The sequence below is a fragment of the Pseudonaja textilis genome, chromosome 5 (genome assembly GCF_049901715.1).
Source record: "Pseudonaja textilis isolate UNSWEBS1 chromosome 5, rPseTex1.2, whole genome shotgun sequence".
In the NCBI taxonomy this organism is placed as follows: Eukaryota; Metazoa; Chordata; class Lepidosauria; order Squamata; family Elapidae; genus Pseudonaja; species Pseudonaja textilis.
Window position 1 is genome coordinate 3,966,992 of NC_141994.1, and position 22,381 is coordinate 3,989,372.

Sequence of the window (22,381 nt, forward strand, 5' to 3'; positions counted from 1 at the left end):
TTTGTTTGTTTTTTGTTTGGCAGAGTTCCATTTTAAAACACTTGTGGTTTGAACTGTTCTCTTCTAAGAATTAATTGGGTGGGACTGACCATTTGCCAGTTTTTTTCTTTCCCCCCCAGCTGGTCACACAACTATATTTACTGAGAATAGTTAGCTCTCAGGTTTGCACTGGATATATAAGTTTGACTATATCCAGCCATTACATAAGCCATTACATAAGCTGTACCATACATACATACATACATACATACATACATACATACACGCACACATACACACACACACACACACATACACACACACACACACATATTTGGGAAGAACTTGTGGTTAGATATGGCTGATGCACTCTGGTTCATAAAACCTTATGTGGTTGAAATATTTTAAAATATCCTAAGTTTGTATCTAGGTGCTTCCAGATGCAAACTATCAATTAACAAAGGGGCCTTTTCTTGTACTTTTCAATTTCTTTTCTTCAGATATGTCAAGATAAGACAGTATCTTTCTAATTGGGTATCCTTCTTCGATCTTCTCAGGCTTTGGCATCAAGAAGGTTCACCTCTTTAAACACACAGACTGGATACAAAATCCCTAGTGGAAGAAGCCTAAAATCTTGTATTTCTCTTTATTGCTTCAAGAGGTATTCGGGAGATTCAATAATATTGTTACATGTTTCATATGGAACACATCAACATGAAATGAGCTGTCCCCATGCATCAATGAAATAACACTTCTATCCCTGAAATGAAAGAAAATGATTTGCTATAGGGACAGGGAACATCTGACTTCCAAATAACATGATAGCTGATCTAAATGTGCTTTTAGAGACAGCTATCCATAACATAGCTCATTTCTGCACTGCATGCTTTATCCATTTTGAGAAGGGAACATTTAGAATGTACCATCAGTATAAACTAGGACAAGAAAATATTGAAAGACTGATAAATGTAAACATAACTTGAAAGAATTCCTTGTGGATTTATGAAGGAGTGACTTTGCCATCTCTCCAAATGGATGAAATTGATTTCAGTTGTTGTTAATAGATAAAAACAGTAGATTGATCTTCTAGTTAATATTTCCTTAATTTGGATGTTGTTTACTCTTGCTAAATAATACATTGCAGCATGTTAGTCAAATGGTTTTATCTTACGTCTAGGCTAGGTAAAGCTCATTTTCTTTTATGTATGTATATTTTATTTATTTTTATTTATTTATTTTTGTCAACTGCTTACAAGATAATAGATATAAGTAAAAACATAGTTATGAATACATGGATACATATAAGAAAAATAAACAAATAAAAGAAACAAAAGGACACATTGGTAGGCACGTTGGTGCACTTATGCACGCCCCCTACAGACCTCTTAGGAAAGGAGTGAAGTCAATAGTAGACAGTCTAAGGTTAAAGTTTTGGGGGTTTGGGGAAGAAAGAGAGTCAGGAAGAGTATTTCAGTAATCAAGTTTGGTGCAATTAACCTTGAGTTTGTATCTATTGTTTGCTCTTGTGTTGTTACGGTTGAAGCTGAAGTATTCAGTGACAGGTAGGACATTGCAATGTATGATTTTATGTACTATACTTAGATCAGATTGAAGGCGGCGTAGTTCTAGGTTTTCTAGGTCTAGAGTTTCAAGTCTGGTGGCATAAGGTATTCTGCAACGGGTAGAGGAGTGAAGGTCTGTTCTTGTGAGTGAAAAAGGTGGGAAGATTCAGAAAATAACTGTAGACCAATCTTTTTTTAAAAAAAGTATCTGAATAGTTCATAAAACTCCTACTTTGTTGGTTTATAGACATTAATGTACAGAGGGCTGGAATATTTGAGTACTAAACAGCTTCTACAATTATCAAATGCCTGAGCAGCATTTAATCACTTTCCAATGCCATAAATTGCCTCATATATTTCCTTCCACCATGAGCATTACCCTTTAATCAGACTAGATTAAAAAGTTTTAGAGATATTACATATTTATATATGAACTCTCCCAGATAATAAGGATAGACCATATGCAATAGTAATGTAAATAATAACATGGATTATTTATTTAAATAGCTGCCTCAACCGACCTTAGGCTGACTTTTAAAAAAGAGTTTGACAAATTTCATCAACATAGCAAACCCGTTCCAAATTTCTTTTTTTCTACAAGATCTGAAAACATGATCCTGCCCAGGTCAGGATCCCATTACTACAGCACCCACAAGTGGTTATCCTCTTTAAACATAGCAGTCCACCATTATTAAGAGCAGTCCACCATTATTCCAATATATAACAGTTTTTTAATGATTTTTTTTTCTGGTTTCCAGATAAAAACTAATTTGCTTGTGATATAAAGTTGTTGGGGGTATTTTTGTCCTTTTTTGTGTAATAACTATGAACAATTCTCGGGCCCCACCCCCATGTTATACATACAGTCCTTCAAAAACTTGGTAATAGTTACTGCATCTCCTTGTAATCTTTTCTTCTCCAGGCTAAACATACCCAGATTCTACAAGGTGTTCCTTGCAAGTTTTTACTTTTGGTCCTTTTATCAGTTTGGTGACTTTTTCTATTTATATTCCACTTTGTTAATATCCTTGCTAAAACATGCTGCTCAAAGGAGGATGTAGTATTCTATGATTTAGAGTTTTTTTTTTTAGACCAATTGAGAATAAAGAGGAGCCATGACTTCTTTTGATTTTGATACTATACTTAAATAAATGCAATGTAGATTATATTTTCTTTTCCTGCAGTTGCATTCACTGTTGATTCATGTTCATACTGTGATCCACTTAAATATGCTGCTCCTTTTTACATTTACTACTGTCCAGCATACGTAGGATATGATTGATCAACTAGTTTTGTATTCATTTAGTGATGACAGAATCCAGCCCACATTTTGTCATTATCTTTACACAAATCTCAGGAGCATCATTCACAACTATTTTTTTACATTTCCAAAATACACCTTAAATTAATTTCAAAAGATTTAACTACAGCTATGCCATAATGGCTTAGCTTCCATATATTCTTAACGTTATGGCTTAGCTATTGGGGTGAGGAGTGAACCAATGAACCACTCATAATGATTCAATATAGTCATGACTATTAATGATTGAACTAGGTGAGTATTGAATTGAGTTGAATCATATTCTACTTTCCTTATTTCTTATCTTAAGCCGAATGGTTTCAGATCCTTTCATATTAATAAGCCAGTAACAATTTGACGATTGACTGTTTTCAGCAATATGACTGTATATTTTTCATGAAGAAATTAGTTTCTATAAATAAGTGGGTCAACGATGTATCTAAATTGAGGGAAGTTTTTCTAATGTAAAAAAAGAGAAAAAACAATGCAACTCCAATATTTCACTTTATCAACTGAGGGGTTACTGCCTTACAGCTTGCTACCATCTTGACTTAACAGACATCAAGGTCATTTCATGACTGCTGTAGAAGGTGTTATTGCCAATTACATAGACACATGACTAATTAAAGCTAAAGCTGGATATAACTTCTGTTACAATAAACTGATTAACTTTCTTTTCTAAATGCTGTAAAAAACTTTTAACAGTCTATTTAATTTATTTATATCCCACTTTTATTATTTTGATAAACCACTCAAATCAACTAACATTTCTAATATTCCTTCCTCCTTCTTTCCCCCCACAACATCCAGGAAGATGAGTTGGCCTGAGAGAGAGAGAGAGAGAGTAAATGGCCTCAAGTTACCCAGCTGGTTTACAGGCCTAAGGTGGGAGTGGATATCACTGTCTCCCAGTTTCTAATCAATAGCCTCAATCAAAAAAGAACAAATCAACATCCTTTCTTTTTCTCTTCCTGATCATTTTTTTATTATAGCAATTATCGCATAATAAATAATAATAAAATAAACAACTATAGAACAGCTGTTTCATGACCATCAAATACTTTACTGAATAATTACATGGAGGAACCCCCAAACTCCACTGAGATTTTATCCTGTCTTAAATTCCAAGTGAACGAAAGAATGGAATGGGACACAGTCTGGCCCTTGACCTGGCCTTTCAACAACCTCAATGCATTGAGGCAGGGGGTCTGGAGAAGAACATGCATTGTGAGAAGAACATGGTGAGAAGAATATGCACTTGAAACATCAGGGTTCTGGATCATTCACACCTGCCCCTGGACTTCATACACATCTCTAATTTCTTTCCACTTTCTCTCCATAAGTTTAGGTAGATGTGTAACCAGGACCAGTCACAGTAAACCTCTATCAGCTTTGCAATACATTATTAAAGCATTATATTTTTCATTCTTTTTCATTATAGTACTGAATGCTTCTTATATTTCTATAACAACAAACTTCATGTATTTTACATAAAACTTTCTATTTTGTCACAATTTTATTACATAGATCTCAAATGAAGAATATTAGTTATATTCCTTAGTCTAAATAGACATTGAGGTCAGATTCACTAAAAATTATTCAAAGTGAACTGAAGTTATCTGATGTACAAAACAGTAATAGGACTGTTACTTATAGTATTATAGTATTCAGAAACTATACAAGGCAAAATATTAAATGCGATATCATGAACTTATCCAATTCATAATTTATCATATTTTTAAATCAAGTATACAGAATTATGGAACAAAACAACTAGTGGTGTTTGGTTAAAAAATAATAATAAAGCCTATAAACTATTGTAATATAATTTGAACTATTTTGTTTAGCAACCTTTTTCTTCCTCCCTCCCTCATGCCAAAAACTCTTCAGACATCAAATTCTACTTTATATAAAAAGATAAAAATGTGTATTAATATATATATATATATCTTTGCAGAATCCAAAATACCTATTTATATATTTCTTACCCTGATGTACAGCACATGATAAAGTGAACATACTTTAAATTTATTAGTTAGAACATTTAAACCAATAGACTAAAATGTTCCAAATAAAAATATAATAAGATTCAGAAGAAAATTGATGAATTGTACAATGTGATAATCTAATATACAAAATTATACTTGTAACTATTTCTTTTATTAACTATGAATTCTGAAAGTTATCTTTCAGATAGCTTTTCTATGATGTTGATCAATGGTTATTCTATCAACATAGTATTTCTAGTAGAACAGAATTACATTTCATTAGGAGAAGAGTTTGTTATCATCTTAAACAAGAGGTAAATTTATAACTGTACTTATAAATGCTGTAAAGAAGCTCCAAGTAACTTTGTAATTTTTTTCTTTTCCTTTGTTTCGTTTACTTCTTTCCTTTCTCACATTTTAGCCTCTTTGATTTCTTCATTTTTTCTCTTTCTTATTTTATATTAGTTCATATCTATCTTTCTCAAAATCTTTAATCATATGTATATGTAATATAACTGCCATGGCAAGACAAGACTGCATAATCAAAGCAGTACAACAGCAGGAATTAAGCACCAGATCCATAGAAGCAGGCGTCTATCACACTTAGACTGGACCCAAGACATACACTATGCAGAGAGATCTCAGAGTTAATCCAACACATAGTAGCAGGGTGAAAGCTGAAGGCAGGAACAGCATACACTGAATGGCACAATCAAGTACACAATCATTGTGTACGGGAACATCTACAAGTATATGTCCTAGACCCTTCCAAACCCAGATGAAAGGTTCTATTGAAGGATGTGGAGAATAACAGGGCTAAGATCCCATGGAACTTCCAGATCCAAATGGATACACAGATACTGGCCAATCAACTAGACATCATGGTAGTAGATAAGGACTAAAGGCAACAGTGGTGATAGATGTAGTGATGCCAAGTGACAACAACATCAGGATGGAATCAAAGAAACTGGAAAGCACCAGGGCTTAAAGGAAGAACTAGAAGAGATGTTAAAAGTACATCCCAGTAGTGGTAGGAGCACCCAGGGTTGTGACTTCTAAGCTAGGAGAGTGGCTCCAACATACCCCAAGAACACATCAGAACTCTCGGTCCAGAAGACTATTAGGAACAGGTAAGATACTGTGAAGAACCTTCAAACACCCAGGCCTCTGATTGAGGACTCAAGATTGAAAAAAACACATACCACTCATAGGCCTGAGAAGAGAATTTATATCATTCTCTCTCTTTTTCTCCCTCCCTCCCTCCCTCCCTCCCTCTCTCTCTCTCTCTCTCTCCCCCCATCTATCATCATCTTCATCTCATTAGGTGTCTTCCTGAGTGTCTAATTACTATATTACAAACCATTAATTCTTTAGACAGCAAAACCTATTTACTTACAGATTTATAGATGTTACACTGTTGATTTTGGCACATTGCCATTAATAAGAGTTCATTTAAAAATTCAGTTAATTTGGTTTCTATGAAGTGAATACTAAATGCTTTTAAATGGTGGTTTTTGAGAAGTGATAACTTTAATTTGCCCCTTCACTAGTTTCAGAGCCTACAAGATTTTGGTTCTTACGTAATTTTGAATCTGTAAATAACTGCATAAAAGTTAAAGCATGCATTCAAACCTATAGAAAGAAGTAGTGTTTAACCTGTTATGCAGAGATACTGTCAGTCTGCATACAAAGTTTTACTTTACTTTTACTACTACTTATATTTAGCGTGGTATTTAGCATGGTATAATTCACTGCTACAATAATTGTGCAGTTATGCAATGTAGACCATAAAGGAAGCACAATCAGAAGAATTAATTCAATTTTATTGTAAGGTTATATTAACAAAATTTTGCAAGTCTAAAAACAGATCCCCCCGGTCTTCATTAAAACTCAAGAAATTAGGGAAAGTCCCCTCTGAGCTACTTGTCCCAACCACACCCCATTTTGGAATAGGTTGTCCTTTATTGACCCTTCCCTTGACTGCATTTCATGTCTCCATCTCCCAAGGTCATCCCCTCATCCCATTATATCTGCTAAACTCTATCTATTGCTCTCCATTTTTTGCTCGAATAAAAAAAATCCATTCTTAGAACGTCTTCAGATTAAGCTCTGGTTCTAATAATTTTTGTCACCAGAAACTATAATTCCAAGTCTTGTATTTTATGAAAATAAATGAATTAGAAGATGTTTTAGAGAGGAAATGTGGTTCTCTGAATTTTCTTACAAATATATACTTGTTTCAGTCTTTTCTGAATTGTTTAGATGGTGTAAACTAAATTTCACTAGGTTGTAGAAGCATGACGGAACCACTTCTTTATGTATGTTAGGAACTTCCTTTTATACTGTAAAAGATTTGACTATGGGTTCAATATAGTAGACTCATAATATGCAAACACATTCTCCTTTTAATTTGTATTCACAGCATATACACTCAAACTTTTCATGAGCTGTTACCAGATATGCACTGAATATATATTAAGAACAGTGCATAATATGTAACTAAAACCACGATGTATGATGAATCTATCATGTAGAAAATAATAATATGCTATATTAGTTCAGGATGAACTTTTATTATAGATGAATGGATTAAGTATAATGTAATCTACATCTTACCTGAATCTTTATGTTTTCTTTTTCTGATAGGAGCAATTTTTTTCTCCCAAATAATTCATGGTCAGTCATTGTATAATCTAGGGTTAATATGTACTTGGGAAAGAATAAATGGTCAATTATTTAATCTATATAATGATGCTAAATCTACATGCAGATGTCATAGCTCAATAACTCAACTAATTTGTTTAGCATTTTCTTCTTTGTGTATGTGTGTGTGTGTAATGCTTGTGCTTATATCTGAGCTAAATGATAAATTCTGGAGTGCTTAAAAACTTTGCAAAAATTTTATTGATACTAATGAAAGCATGTGATTTTAGCATACCATTCATTATTTGCACAACAGAAGTATTTACTATTTTAGAAAACAGTAGAAAATAGGTTTTACATGGAAATATTTTTGTGAAAACATGACAAAAAAGCTCTGATACCTCCATTTATCAACAGATTTTTACTTTAATACTGTTGAGCAAATGCAGTGATTGCTTACAACCCTCTACAAATACATATAATATATAGATTTCAAATAACACTAGGCTGAAATGCCACTTGCTTGCAAAGCGGAATGAAACACCGTAATCTGGAAAAATCTCATTTTTCTTCTCAGTTGTATATTTCTTATTATATGTACCAATAACACCTGAAATTACAGTAATTGAAATACACTGTGATAAAATCATTTCCATTCATTCAGTTTGTTTACTCTGCATATCTCATAGCACTTTTTGTTCAGCTGATATTACTATTTGCTGATGGTGATTGGTACTTTCCTCATGTGATTCCTCTTCCACCAGCAATTTCATGCTGATGCCAGTCAATCTACTTTGCTGGAAATATACTTATAAACAAAGGTTGGTCAGAATCTCTCTAAACCTACTTCTTTTTCATATGTGTGCATGTATAATCTAAGACAGTGTTTTATGTAGGTGAGCATTATAATTAGGATTTAGTCTATGGTCTTAACTGAAAAAATATTAAGCTGCTTTTTTACACAATGTTGTAGTACTCATTAGTAATTGCTAAATGGTTATGTATTATACTCTTGAGTTACAATGTGATTCTCAGCAAAGCTGACTCCTTTCATCCTTGATACTTAATTTGATCCTTAAATCTGTAGCTATTACTGTAATATTTGGAGATTATGAGTATTATTTAGATGGGATGTGAGTACAAATTATTTTATATGCTGCTTTATATGCAATTTGGACTACATACTCTACTTCTATGCCTAATTTTATACAGGTAGTACAATATTTGGCTAAGTATTCTGGCTGTTAAATTAACTGGGACAAACATTGTCGATTTCCTTTAGGTTCTAACATAGTTAACATAGTTATAGAAAGAATTGAATGTTGTGATTTTCACTGAGCATATAACATACTTGGCATGTTATATTTCCCAAAGATTTTTGTAAACACTTGGAAATATATTGAAACTTTTAAAAAAGAATGAATTGGATGCAAATAAATGGATTAAGATCCAACTATGTCTCTGGGGTAAAATGTTAATATAATGAATATTATCCTCTGTTTGATTTTTGTCTTTCAAAATATCCCAGTATAAATACCAAATAAATATGTTCATCATATTGATAGTTTATTTAGAGAATTTACTTGGGCCTTCATGCCAGGGCTACCGCCAATCAATTCCTAAAAAGAAAATGCTTGACTCCATAGATTCAGAGAAAAGGTACTTTTACTAGGCAAGAACTGATTTCAGGCAAAATCTGAAGCAAAATGCAGGTGAAGAGACAAATTGAAAGTAAACCCAAGCCCCACCCCCCAGTGGCCAGGCAACCAGAGTTCAATCATCAGCCAGGAAGATGCTTTGGGAACATTTCTGGTTCAGGTGCATTCATGCATGCCGTTCCCAGGATGGTTGGCTTTGAAGAAGTTAAATAACCCAAGCTTGTCTCTTCACATCCAGGCCACCCTATCGCTTAGCAGAAATTCCAGTTTCATCTCCTGCATGTTCCTCTCCCAAATACCCATTGGTTCTTCCCACACCGTTTCCAGCTTGCAACTGGCAGCAAGCTTGAAGGAAAGTGAAGATGTCCAGGCTGATGCTTCATTAGCTAAATTGAGAGCACCACTGGAGGTGTCTCTTTGATTCAACTCAGCACGAGTATTAGAATGAAAAGTTAGTCCAACTTCATCCTTTTTCAAGTCCTATTTATTGCTCTGTAATCATGGCAAGTTCTACCACATGTAGTAAAAAGGTCTTTTATTTCTTGGAGTCCTGGTCGTGAGAACTCTTTAGGGCATATTGGAATATAGGTTGGGTTTTGATAATACTCATGAATATTTTAAGTATTTGGACTAATTCAAAAAATCCTAAATGGCAATGTATTCCATAAGCTAGGATTTCTGATCTTTACCAACTTTAACGCAAGGTAAAATAATAAGGTAAGAGAGAAATTCCTTTATTTGATCTTAATAAGTATGCAAATTATGATGGATGAATATGTCCTTTCATATGATGTTGTTTTTAAAGCTTCAAAAATAAGGGCAGCAGTTTGGAGTAAAACTGTACCTGCAGAGAACATATTGGTGATGTTTTTAATTTAAACTTCAGAAGACTTCCACCAATGATTTTACATAGATGCTACATAGATTCCTACATACATGAAGGAATAATATCATATTTTTGTTGGCTAGTAAAGTCAACATGTGGCCTCATGTTTTGAAACTCTGAGGCATCCTAGAGTATGATTAAATATTGAATGAAATATTCAAGAACATATCATAAAGTGAAGTTGCTTATTTATGCTGTAGGCCCATGGCCATAAGGTAGAACTTTCTGAACCAAAGTCTGCAAGTATTCTGCCTTCTAAGCCTAACACAGCCAAGTGTTCCAGAAGGTAATGTTGGTAGTGAAAGACAATGACAGATCTGTCACCATTTCTTTTTAACCACTTGAAAAGTTAGAGTGGATCCTTCCTTCCTTCCTTCCTTCCTTCCTTCCTTCCTTCCTTCCTTCCTTCCTTCCTTCCTTCCTTCCTTCCTTCCTTCTCTTATCTGTACATTCCATCTCTTCCCTTCGTTTGCCAAGGTCATTTCCACAAACAAACCCGTCTACTAAATCTAACTAATACTAATATCCTTGTTTGAGAGGCAATTTTCTCAATGATGTAAAGTACAAGATTGGATTAGGTTAGCTGTAAAAATACTGAATATCCTTTTTTCCCCATTTTCATTTTGTCTTTACTCTGTATATTCAGCAAGTAAATAAAAACAGAGACACAGAAAATAGTTATTGGTTTAATAAATTGTAAGATTTATATGGAAAGGACAAAGTAGCTCTTTATTTTGTCATTTATTTTTCTGTAATTCTGTGATGAAGGAATGAATTCAAATGGGCAATTAAGTTACCTTTCCTTTCAAGAATTCAACATAGAAGGCAGTAAATGAGAATTGCATACTCCCTTATGATACCAAAGCAGAATACAGTTTGTAGCTCAAGATCAATAGATCCCTTAAAAGGTAAATGGCAAAAAGTAGCTTAGTGGGTAATATGTTAGGATAGTATTCCTATCCTCAAAACAAATCTATTTTTAACACTTCCTGCTTTTCTTATTGAAGATTTCCTACTAATTGTACACAATAAGGAAAACAGAATAAATATTAAAAGACCAAATCAATATTTGGGTCAATGTAATTTTTAACATTCTGATACAATGTCTAATATCCATGATACAATGTCTTTTTGAAAGGTAGCAACATTGTCCGTGGTGTTGAATAGCTTTACATCATCAGCGAAGAGAACACAGTTGCTTTTAATATGATCACAAAGGTCATTTATGTAAAGTATGAAGAGAGTTGGCCCTTGGGGGACACCACTGTTAACAAGTACAGGATTTGATAGGGCAATCTCTATTTTGAACAATTGTTGTCTGTTTGACAGGAATGCAGCTATCCAATTATGCAGGGGTCCGGAGATGCGATAAAATTTTAGTTTTTGAAGTTGTTTGGTGTATACCACTGAATCAAAGGCTTTACAGAAGTCTATGTAGATTGCGTCTATTGCTTTGCCCTGATCGAGTTGTGACTTTTCTTTTTGTATTTTCTTTTTTTTTTAACATGGAACTTTTCTTTTTGTATTACATGGAACCAAACCAGAGGTGGTATTCAGCAGGTTCTGACCAGTTCATGAGAATCGGTAGCGGAAATTTTGAGTAGTTTGGAGAACCGGCAAATACTACCTCTGACTGGCCCGCCTCCATCTATTCTCTGCTTCCCAAGTCCCAGCTCATTGGCTGGGTCTTCTTTGGTTGCCCCGCACAGGAGAACGGAGCGGGAAAGCAGGTTAGTGGGGTGGGGAGGGAATGGGATTTTGCAGTATCTTTCCCCCACCACACCCACGAAGCCACACCATGCCCACCAAGCCATGCCCACAGAACCGGTAGTAAAAAAATTTAAATCCCACCACTGAACCAAACCCTGATGCTGCCAAAGAACTGTCATAGTCCCCAAGGCACACAATATCTATCCTGGATGTGATTGCACTTGCAGTGAAAGACCAGATCTACAGTTTGAAAATAACTTCCATACAGCACTCCCCCCCTACACTTGTCTCACTCCTGCTGATTTTGGAAGTCTGAAACAGATAGGAATTCCATCTCTCGATTGGTGCTTCCTCCAGCTGAGCCACAAAAGTTGGTGCAAAATTGCTTAATACATCGGTATTTCATTTTATCAGGAAACAGTAGCTCATGCATTCACCAAGACTCACCTCTGCTTCACACAGAAAAGGTGAAATTCTTTCCCCTGCCCTACTCTGTATTTTCAATATGTAAATGTATGTCTGTTTAGTATATATATATACTGTCTGTTTAGTGTATATATATATATATATATATATATATATATATATATATATATATATATATATATATATATATATATACTGTTTAGTGTAGATGTAGTGTGTGTGTGTGTGTGTGTGTGTGTATATATATATATATATATATATATATATATATATATATATATATATATATATATACATACACACATACATACATACATACATACATACATATACACATATACATACACACACACACACACACACACACACATATATATATATAAGCTCTAGGTTCAGTTATAAAATGCTTTATAAATTTCCACTGGATGGAATGATGACTACATTATACCTGGTTTTTGCAGCCAGGTTCTTCTCCCAACAGGAGAAGGCGAAGTGTAATTTTGCACAGATGTGCTGCAGAAGTGGAAGATGAGCCGTGTTATATTATAGACATGTTGTACTCTGACAATAAAGGTAATAATATGAGGTAACTGTACGGATTAGTCCTTAGTTTTACTTGCCAACAGCGAGGCGTACTCGGGCAGAGAGTGCGAAGAACCGCTTTCGCAAAGTTTTCCTTCCCCAAGGGGTAGGGGGGAGACACGTCCCAAAGTAAAGATGCTTTTTGGGGGAGAGGTGATGGTTATTTTCAGCGTCTATTTTAGCTCCTTACGGGCCCGGCTTTGCACGTTTGAAGTCGGTGCCCAACACCGCGCCTGACCTCCAGTTGCCGGTGGGGCGGAGAGATCTTTTTGGCAACAAATATTTTGCTTCCTCCGACTAAAACGTGGGAGGCGTTTCAGGGTGCTTTGCATCCATTTGATACACTCCCATTTTTTATTTTATTTTTTATGGTTTCAGGGTTGCGCCCTAGCTTTGCGGAAAGGAGAGAGGGGCAGCTTTTTGCAGGACTCGGCAGGAGGGAGAGGACTGACGGATGTCCCAAGCAAAACCCCCTTTTCCTTCGGGGCCTGATGATGGGCCGGAGCGCGCCACTTCGGCGGGAAGCAGCTGCCGGACTTCGCTCCCTTGCGGTGAGTTGCTGGGATAGTTTTCTTAGAAGGGCCGAGACACCCCACCCCGGTTTGGGTTTTGAGTTTTCTGCGCCTCCCAGGCTGGCCTCTTGCCCGTCCCGCGCGGAAACCGGAGGGGAAGCTTCGAGCCCAAGGCGAGATTGGGGATCGCTTCTTCCCGTTGTCTTTTCACTTGCGCCAAGAAGAGATTGGTCAGGAACGGTGTAGGGTCTCCTGCTTGGGCCGGGGGTGGATGGGTGGGGTTGAGCTAGATGACCTACGAGGTCCCTTCCAACTCTGATGATCTGTATCTGTATCCCTTCAAAACACCATAGGTACATCCCCCCCCAAAAAAACCTCGAGTTTCTCTGTCGGTCCCGTTTTCCTGTTTTGTTTTGGTTTTTTTTGTTTATTTGCGACGCCTCCCACATTCCTAGGCTGCTGAGGAATGCAGAAGTACGTGAAACTTCACTCCCGGGTCGAGTGGGAAGTTGTAATAGGCTTGTGTTTCTCTCCCTCGATCTTCTTCCTGCGAGTATCGTTACTAGCTTAGGTAGCTGATCCGGAAAGGCAGTACGGGTGCCTTGCAATGCCGTAGATGTTTCCTGGCATTGGGTTAGGTGCTAAGTTTGTCTGAGAAATAAAATAGTTGAAGCAAGAAGGGTTAGAAGGTGTTCCTACGATATTACCCCTGGTGGTAACCTACAAGTTAAGATAAGACTCTTCTGCTAATGAAATCAGCCAGAATAGAGCTGGAAGGGACCTCCTGCTCATACAGGGGACCCTATACTGTTTCAGAAAGTGACTGTCCGGTCTCTTCTTAAAAAAAAACTTCAGTGATAAATCACCCACAACTTCTGATGGCAAAGCGATCCCACTGGTTAATTGTCCTCACGGTTAGGGAAGTTTTTGCTTAATTCTAGATGGCTTCTCTCCTTGATTAGTTTCTGACCATTGTTTCTTGTTCTGGTGCTTTGGAAAATAAGTTGATCGCTTCCTCTTTGTGGCAACCTCTCAAATACTGTTAATATCGTCTTTCTTCTAGACTAGCCAAACCCAAATCCTGTAACGGTTCTTCATATGTTTTTATCTCCAAGTTCTTAATCATCTTAGTTGCTGTTCTTTGCACTTTTTCCAAAATCTCAACATTTTTTTTTGGCGACCAAAACTAGAAGGAACTATTCCAGGTGTGGCCTTACTAAGGCTTTATAAAGCAGTACTAATACACCACGTGATTCTATGTCTCAAACCAAGGATTGTCTTAGCTTTTTGGGTTGCTGCTGTATACTGCGGGCTCATATTTAAGTCATCATCCAGTAGGACTCCAAGGTCCCTCACAATTACTGGTTTTTTTTGAGCCAGGTTTTGCCTAAACTGTAGTTGTACCTTTGGTTTTTCCTGCCTAAGTGTAAAGCCTTGCTTTTCTCCACATTAAATTTCATTTTATTGGATAAGGGCCCGTTGTTCAAGTTTGTTAAGATCTTTTTGGATTCTGAGCTTGTCTTCGGGGATGTTGGCTATTCCTGCCAGCTTAGGCTGTCTTCCTTTTTGAGTCTGATTTTATATTGATTTCATTATTTTGTATGTGGCTTGGATTTAAAAGATACTAAATGATGCAACTTGCATTTGAAGGAAAAGAAATACAATGCTCTACAAATTTTCCTTGGGTGATAGCGATGTAGCAGCAAGATAATAATGGAGAAGAATTAATTAAACTTGAAATGTTTGATGATAATACACTTTCTTCTTTTGTGTTTAACAGGATTATCTTTGCCATCTTGATTTCTGAAGAGCTATTTTGTAAGACCTATATAATATGGGTCATCCATACACATTAACTAAGCATAAAATTAAAGTCTCTTCCTTAGTTGGCTGTAAGTTCTATTGAATACAGCTGGACTTATTTCCAAGTAAATCATGCATAGGATCCCATGATTGGTATAGTGAGTGCTGCAGAGGTTAATGCAGCTGGCTTTAACATGCATACATAGTAGCAGTGGTTAAGGGTTATTTTAAAAATTAATCCAAAGTGCAGGGAAACCATCCTGATGAAAATGGCTTCTCTTCCGTATTTCAATTAGCGCTACAAATAAGTTCCTCTTGTCATGACAAAAACTCTTTGTCTTTCATTAATGGACTTACATTTTCGTTCAGATCAGAATTGGGAAAAGGAAGGTAATCCTTCACATTTAAAATTATGTCCAGAAACTTCATCTAGTAAAAATATTTCATTCTTAGGCATTGAATGTGGCCCATTACTGTTTTTTTATTCATGTCAAAAGCATCACAATTAAAGTAAGGCATACTATATGATATACAATTTAAAATTCAAGATTAAAATATTCACAAATTAAACAGATCTTTCCCAGAAACTAGCAACATTAATTGTGTTCTGTTGTGCTGCCATGAAGTCCTCAAGTATACGCTGATTGGGGCACAAAGGGCAGGTATACATATATGTTGTTGCCTGCATGTCACCACAATCGCAAAGAGCAGAAGCAATCGGATAGCCCATTTGTTCAGAGTGTCTCTGGATCTTGTTGTACCCATCTATTAAATAATTTCCATACTTCCCAGCTTTGATCAGACCCAGGTGCCAGTTTCTCTGTGGGTTCCATCTGGGGTTGGTTCTTTGTAGCTTTCCATAGATCCACTCTGCTTTCAAAGTCTTCCATTGACCTAAGGAAGCTTTTCCTGAATTTTAGTCTCTGTTGAGTTGGTTGTTGGCCATAGAGAGAATTGTAGTCTAGATACTGATGATCTGAGTCTCTTTCTTTCTGTATGCCTCTTCTTCTCTGTGAACAGCAGGCGGGGTAATGCCAGCGAGACGGTAGATCTTATCCGGAGGGGTAGATTTAAGACATTTGGTGCAAAGTGAAACATCTTCAAGGACAAAAGTCCAGGGGTGGGCTGCTGGGGGTTCACAGGGGTTCTGGAGAGCCCCTAGCTCAGTTTCTGTGCAGTTTGGAGAACCCCGAAATCCCACTCCTGGTTGGCCCTGCCCACCCTACCCGATGCTCCCAGGAGTCCCTACGCAGCCCGTTTTGGATGCAGGTAAGTGCAAGGCACGCATGGAGGCTCAGGGAGGGCCAAGTACAGGCCTCCTGGAAGTTAGGGAAGGCCAGAAATGGGCCTGTTTCCATCTTCCAGAGAGCCTCCGGAGCCCAGGGAAGCCATTTTCGCCTCTGGAGCCCAGGGACGGCAAAAACGCCCCACCTGCTGAGGTGCAGGAGGCCAACTAGGTCACACCCACCATGGCCACGTTGTTTTATGCGATTTACTCCTATGAAGGCAACTTGATGCCTATCTCATGGTAAAGAAAGAACATTTCATTTTCCTAGTAATTAGATGCAATTTTAATCCTGCTGTTTGATGATACTTTTATGATGTGTATGTTTTACATTTTAACTGTTAGCCTATTGTTAAATCACCCCAGAGATATAACTGTATTATGAAAATATTTCAATGACTCACGGCTGAACTATCCAACAATTTCCGAGACAACAAAAAGTATAATATTTCCGTGTTACTCTATTATGGAACTACAGCCAGACCTTTTCAATGCAGATTTGTATTTTATATACTACTGCCTACCTCCGATTATTATAATTCTAATAAATATTTAAACAATATTGTAGAGATATTACTTATAAGTACTTACCATATTCTATTTTGAATATCTGCCTTCTACATTTAGAAAGGGATGGCTTTTAAAGTAGGCTTTGGAAAAGACTCAGTGATACTTAGCATAAGCGATTTCAGATTATTTACATATAGGTAAATACTACAGGTAGTATAATGTTTTCTCCGATAGACAGGTGATTTGATTGAATTCATGTTTTGACTTAGTGTTCTAGTCCACTAATAATCTCATTGCCTTAGTCTAAACTGGGTCTTAACAATTACCAAAGGAATTACGCATCAACATGCCATTTATTACTGGGTTCTACAATTATTTGATATAGTAAGAAGAAGCCACCCTATAGTCACCAGACTGAACTGTATTATTTGTCAGATTTAAATTTCTGTTCTTGAGAGGATAGTTTCTAATTTCAGTTCTGCATTAGAAAACTACCTGGATATTTGAAAGAAAGCTCTTAAAATACAGTTGCTACTTTTTCATGGGTAGCAAAATTGTTCTTCAAACAGAAATTGAGCATTTGTGTTTATGACAAATTCTAAACTTCTGACTGCATCAGAAGTTTAGTTCCTTCCCTATTTCCTATGAAATCTTGGAACTGCTGTTTTCTACCATGTTTGATTCAGAATTCTAATTTAATTATACTTTAACTACCCTTCTCAATTGTGGTACAAATTGCTTTAAGGTATTTACAAGTAACTAACCCTGGCTTCTCATTAAGGGGACAAGGAGATACAATGGATTCTACTAGAAACATACTCTACATCATGGGTGTCAAACTTGATTGCGTCATGTGACATATCATTACGTATCTCAGTGTTTTTTGCCTTTGCGGGGCTGGGGTGTGTGTGGTCTGCTCGTGACACATCTAGTCCATAGGCTGCCAGTTTGACACCCCTGCTCTACATAATTCTAGGGAGCTTGCCTGTTAAACTTAATGTCAGGCAGTGCTCCATTCAAAATCCAAGAAAGAAATACTTAGACTCTTTTAATTAGAGAAAAGATCTCTTTTACTGGAAATGAAGGGGTAGCAACTATAGAATTCTGAATCGGAGGAATTAGGCGCGTAAATCACATATACAAAGTGATGGAGTTGATCCCGCCCCCAATAGTTCAAATGATTCTTCCAATTAAAAGTTGTGAATATCATCATGTGGACATCTTCAGGTGGTGATGAAGTTTCTGTCCGTTGACCTTGGCATGCTTTGATAAAGGTTTGCAGCTACGCAGAGAAAAGAAAGCAAAGCAAGAAATAGAAACCTAAGCAGTCCCCCCGCAGTTTATACAATGCCACTTTGTACCACCTCCAGCTCGCTTCCCATACTTATCCCCCCCTCCCCCCCGTTACTTATGGCAGCCGAAAGATGCAAAGCAATAGTAGAAGATCTTGAATTGTAATGTAGTTACTATAGGAGAAGATGAGCTCAGAAAACCACATTTGAATATCAGATGGAATACAATTGTTATTCATTCATTCATTCTTCATTTTTTAGTCAACTTGTTTTCATTCATGCCCACTTTCCCTCCATCTAACGTTCTTATGCTTTAGTCACACTAGTAAGCCATAGCTTACAGTATTTACTTTTGTTTTCTTAATAACTGTTTAGTTGCAAGCTGCACATTTAAAATCAGACTTATGACAACCTAAATGCAACAATTTGTGGGCTGAGACAACAGTTTTCACTTAGTCCAGATCTGTACATTATAACAATTTTAACTCCCTTTTTTTGGAAGGAGGATTTTGAGATTACAATGTTCTGACCTCTGGAACACTATCTTCAGAGACTAGTTGTCATATCTGTGGATCTGCCATTTCTTCAGTGGAAGAAGAAAATTGGGGAGTGGGGGGAACTGATAAAGAAATCCTTCTTGATGTAACTTGAATATATTTAATCTTATATTGAATTTGTATAACCTACACATGATACAATGGACAGATTAAACCCAGATGGCTGGAACCTATCATCTTTGAGAGAGACAGCCAGAAAATGAAGAGACCATAACAATTCCACAGTGAGACGTGTCCTGGGAAACTCTGGAAAAGATCATTCTAAAAAGGGGGTGGGGGGGAATTAACATGTTGGTTCTTTGTTTTACCAAATACACATCAACATAAGGGGAGGGGTTTTAAACTCCCTTATCTATCTCTGCATGCCTGAGAGACCTTAGACGTTGCTTTAGACCCCCTACATGAATTGTCTCATCTCAATAAAGGATTCCTTTTTGATATCTTTTCAGAAGTTCATTCTTGTTGATTGAATGGGAAAAGTTCTGTAGCCTGACATTAGTGTTCTGCTAGAGCTTTAATTATCAGTAGCAATTTGGCTGCTGTTTTCTGGACCCCGTTCTTCAAGTCTTTCCAACCGTTCATTTTGATTCAGCAAAAGTACTCCTGATCATAGTTTGAAATATCTTCAATATCTTTAGTGATTCAATCTGGCATTGCATCTTTAATCATTTTGTTTGCAAATGAATGGGTTGAAACAAACCAATCTTATGTCTTTAATAAACAGAAACTGAATATGTTTATATTTTGTCTTTCAATAGTTGCAATATTCTCCTTACTGGATTTACACTCCATTTGACTTGTACACATCCCGATTATTTACGTGAATCAATAATGATGCCAAGACCAATCATTTAATAGCTCAATGAAAAAAAAAGTCATTACAAGGAGCATTATTTGGCTTCACCTGGTTAATTAGCTTTTGATCTTGCTTACAGAAACTGTGGACCAACCTCTTAATTGGCCTTACTTTAGAAAAGAAATGCATTTTTATTTTACTAGGCATGAATGTGTGAATTCTGCATCCTTTGCAGCATTTATTTGGGTGTCTTGATGAAGATACTGAAAGAATAGATTCAGTGAGCCATTGCTACATTAATGTATATTACTTCTTTTTTCCCCATTGTATTTTTGCACATTCTTTTGGTTTTAGTTGATAAATTAACTGAATTAAAGGTGGGATTTATTTATTAAAATTATATGTTGTAAGCATTAAAGATTTAAAGGTTTAAAGGGACGGTGCTCATCTAAGATTCGTAGCGGAGGGAGCCCATGTTGTCCAAGAGATACTTCCATCATCCTATGGCCAGCATAAAAATACAGAATGCAGTAACCTTCCCACTGAAGTGGTATCTCTTTATCTACTGACATTTGCATGCTTTTGAATTGTTAGGTTGGCAGGAACTAACATGCAAAGCATTAAATGTTAAAATGAAGGAAGACTAAAAAAGTTAAAAACCAGAATGTGATGGGGTGGAATGGGCATTTTCTTCCTCTTCCACTAACCACCTCTAGCATGGAACACCAACCAGGTCTTAACAATTACCAAAGGGACATGAGCTTCCAGAGGCAGGTTTGTACCTCGAGGAGTATGATGTTCCACAGGGCAGGAGCCATTCCAGAAAAGGCCTCTTTTTCGAACCCCTCAAGCCAAAATTCCTTGACTCTACAGCATGTTCCTTTTTGCCAGAACAAGTGAAGTGGGCCAATCCCATTGGGATGAGGTGATTCCTCAGATAACAGGGACTAGTGCTATAGAGGGCTTTCAAGGTCTTAACCAATAAGCTAAATTGGACTAGGAGGCGAAATGGCAAACAGTAAAGCTCCTGCAACAGTGGTGTTACATGGGCCGTCCCAGGGGCCTCGAAGACTTTTCACACGACTGCATTTGGCATCATCAGCTTCTGAATATTTTTCAAGGGTAGCCCCAGGTAGAGCATATTGCAGTAATACACAAGTTGATTAGGTATGAGTGCAGGGATTCATGATCCAGGAAAGGGTACAACTGGCACAGAATATATTATGCAAAGGCCCTCCTTGCTACCACTGTCACTTGCCCTTCAAGTAGGAGTCATGCATCTAGGTCAGTGGTTCCCAACCTTTTCCTCGCCCCGTACCCCTAAAGAAATTTCACTCAAACCTCGCACCCCCTGAAATTTAGACTTTAGGAACTACTGGATGCATTAAATATATGGTAGGATTGAATCTTCAGCTATGTATGTGACGGCCACTAAATAACGATACTTAACTCTAAAATGAAAACAAAGTTAATCCGTTGCATAATAAATAAAAATAAAAATAAATAAAAATTACCTGGACTTTTCTCGCACCCCCTGGAATATCATCTTGCACCCCAGGTTGGGAACCCCTGATGTAGGTGATCCCCAAGTTTTAGGTCTAACCCGCGCACCCATAGCCATCTGGTCTTATCCAAGATTCTTTTGCTGCTATTAATGATGTCAGTAATTTTTTTTTTTTTTTTACAACCAGCCATCATGATAAAATCTGCTTCTCTCAGGTGATCATTTCATTTTACCCACTTGGACCCTTCTCAACTGGTATCTTATTAGATATTCCTTTTGGCTACAATGTGGGTGACAGTATCAAATTGTCTGACAATGTTTAGTTTCAATGTATACGTAGTTATATGGCACAATAGCAGAGAATAATATATGTTTGAGAATTGAGCCTTGAGTAATAGATAAATTGATATGAGTGATTACTTTGGATTACCCCCATTCTGGATGGAGAGAGGCCCACCTGTCAATCAGGCTACGATGAGAGTCTTATTTCTGTTTTACATTCATACGTTACTACAATATTATTGTTTTTTTGCTCCAAGATGCTTACTTTGGTCATTCATCAGGATACTTCCCTTGCTAGGCTCTTTGCGTTGCCTCATTATTGTCTTTCACCTCAACATCCTGCTTAACCCTTTTCTTATCCAAGGTTGGAATGTAGTACCTTTGAATATTCTGGAGATACAAATTCAATAAATTTCAAATTGTTTATAGACACAGGTGAGCTTGTAATTACTCAGTTCTGCTAAAAGGTAATTGCAAGTATTTTATAAAAGTTTGCATCAGGGAGCTGAAACAATAATTATATTTCAGTTTAAGATTGCTGTTATCTATTATTAGTTTAAACATTCCCCAGTAAATAATGGTTTTTAGTTGTTTTATAATCTATTGAGTTTTTGTGATTTGTATGCCAGGACCTTGTCATTATCTTTTCTGCTTAAGATATATTGTTGTCCTTCTCACTTTCTTTGCATCCCCCTCTCTTTTATTTATACTGGGACAACTCTTAGCTAAATTTGTATATAAAAAGTTCATAGTTATTCTTACCTTCAACTTTTCTATCATTTGATGGAATTTTTCCAAAAGAAAAAATATCAGCGTCTTAGTTATGAGAAAGTTTGCTTGGTTCATATTTTGATAGTATTCATTGTATTTCCTATACACTTTATTTTCTTTTATGTCTGAGAAGTCTTGGAGCATCTCCACTGTCAAGACTGAGAACCTGTTTCATATTTAAACTGTTGAACAATTATTCCAAAACAGAGAATCAGCTTTTAGGAAATGTCATTACTAAATTCAAAAACTCTATTTGGGAGAAATTGTATCCATCTTTTTTAATGCCTATGTGAAAGAGATTTAAATTCTTCCAGTCAAGTCCATACAGTTGTCAA

At 36.5% G+C, this 22,381-nt stretch overlaps 1 protein-coding gene across 1 annotated transcript in view; it reads left to right on the forward strand.

Moving 5' to 3' along the window:
* Nucleotides 1-12,996: 12,996 nt before the first annotated feature.
* The window catches only part of MDFIC (MyoD family inhibitor domain containing), a 50,663-nt gene continuing 41,278 nt past the window's right edge, over nucleotides 12,997-22,381 (forward strand). Inside the window, exon 1 of the mRNA XM_026713152.2 lies at nucleotides 12,997-13,285. Within this exon, the coding sequence (XP_026568937.1) occupies nucleotides 13,189-13,285 (97 nt within the window). The 5' untranslated portion in view covers nucleotides 12,997-13,188. The remainder of the gene's footprint in view (nucleotides 13,286-22,381) is intronic.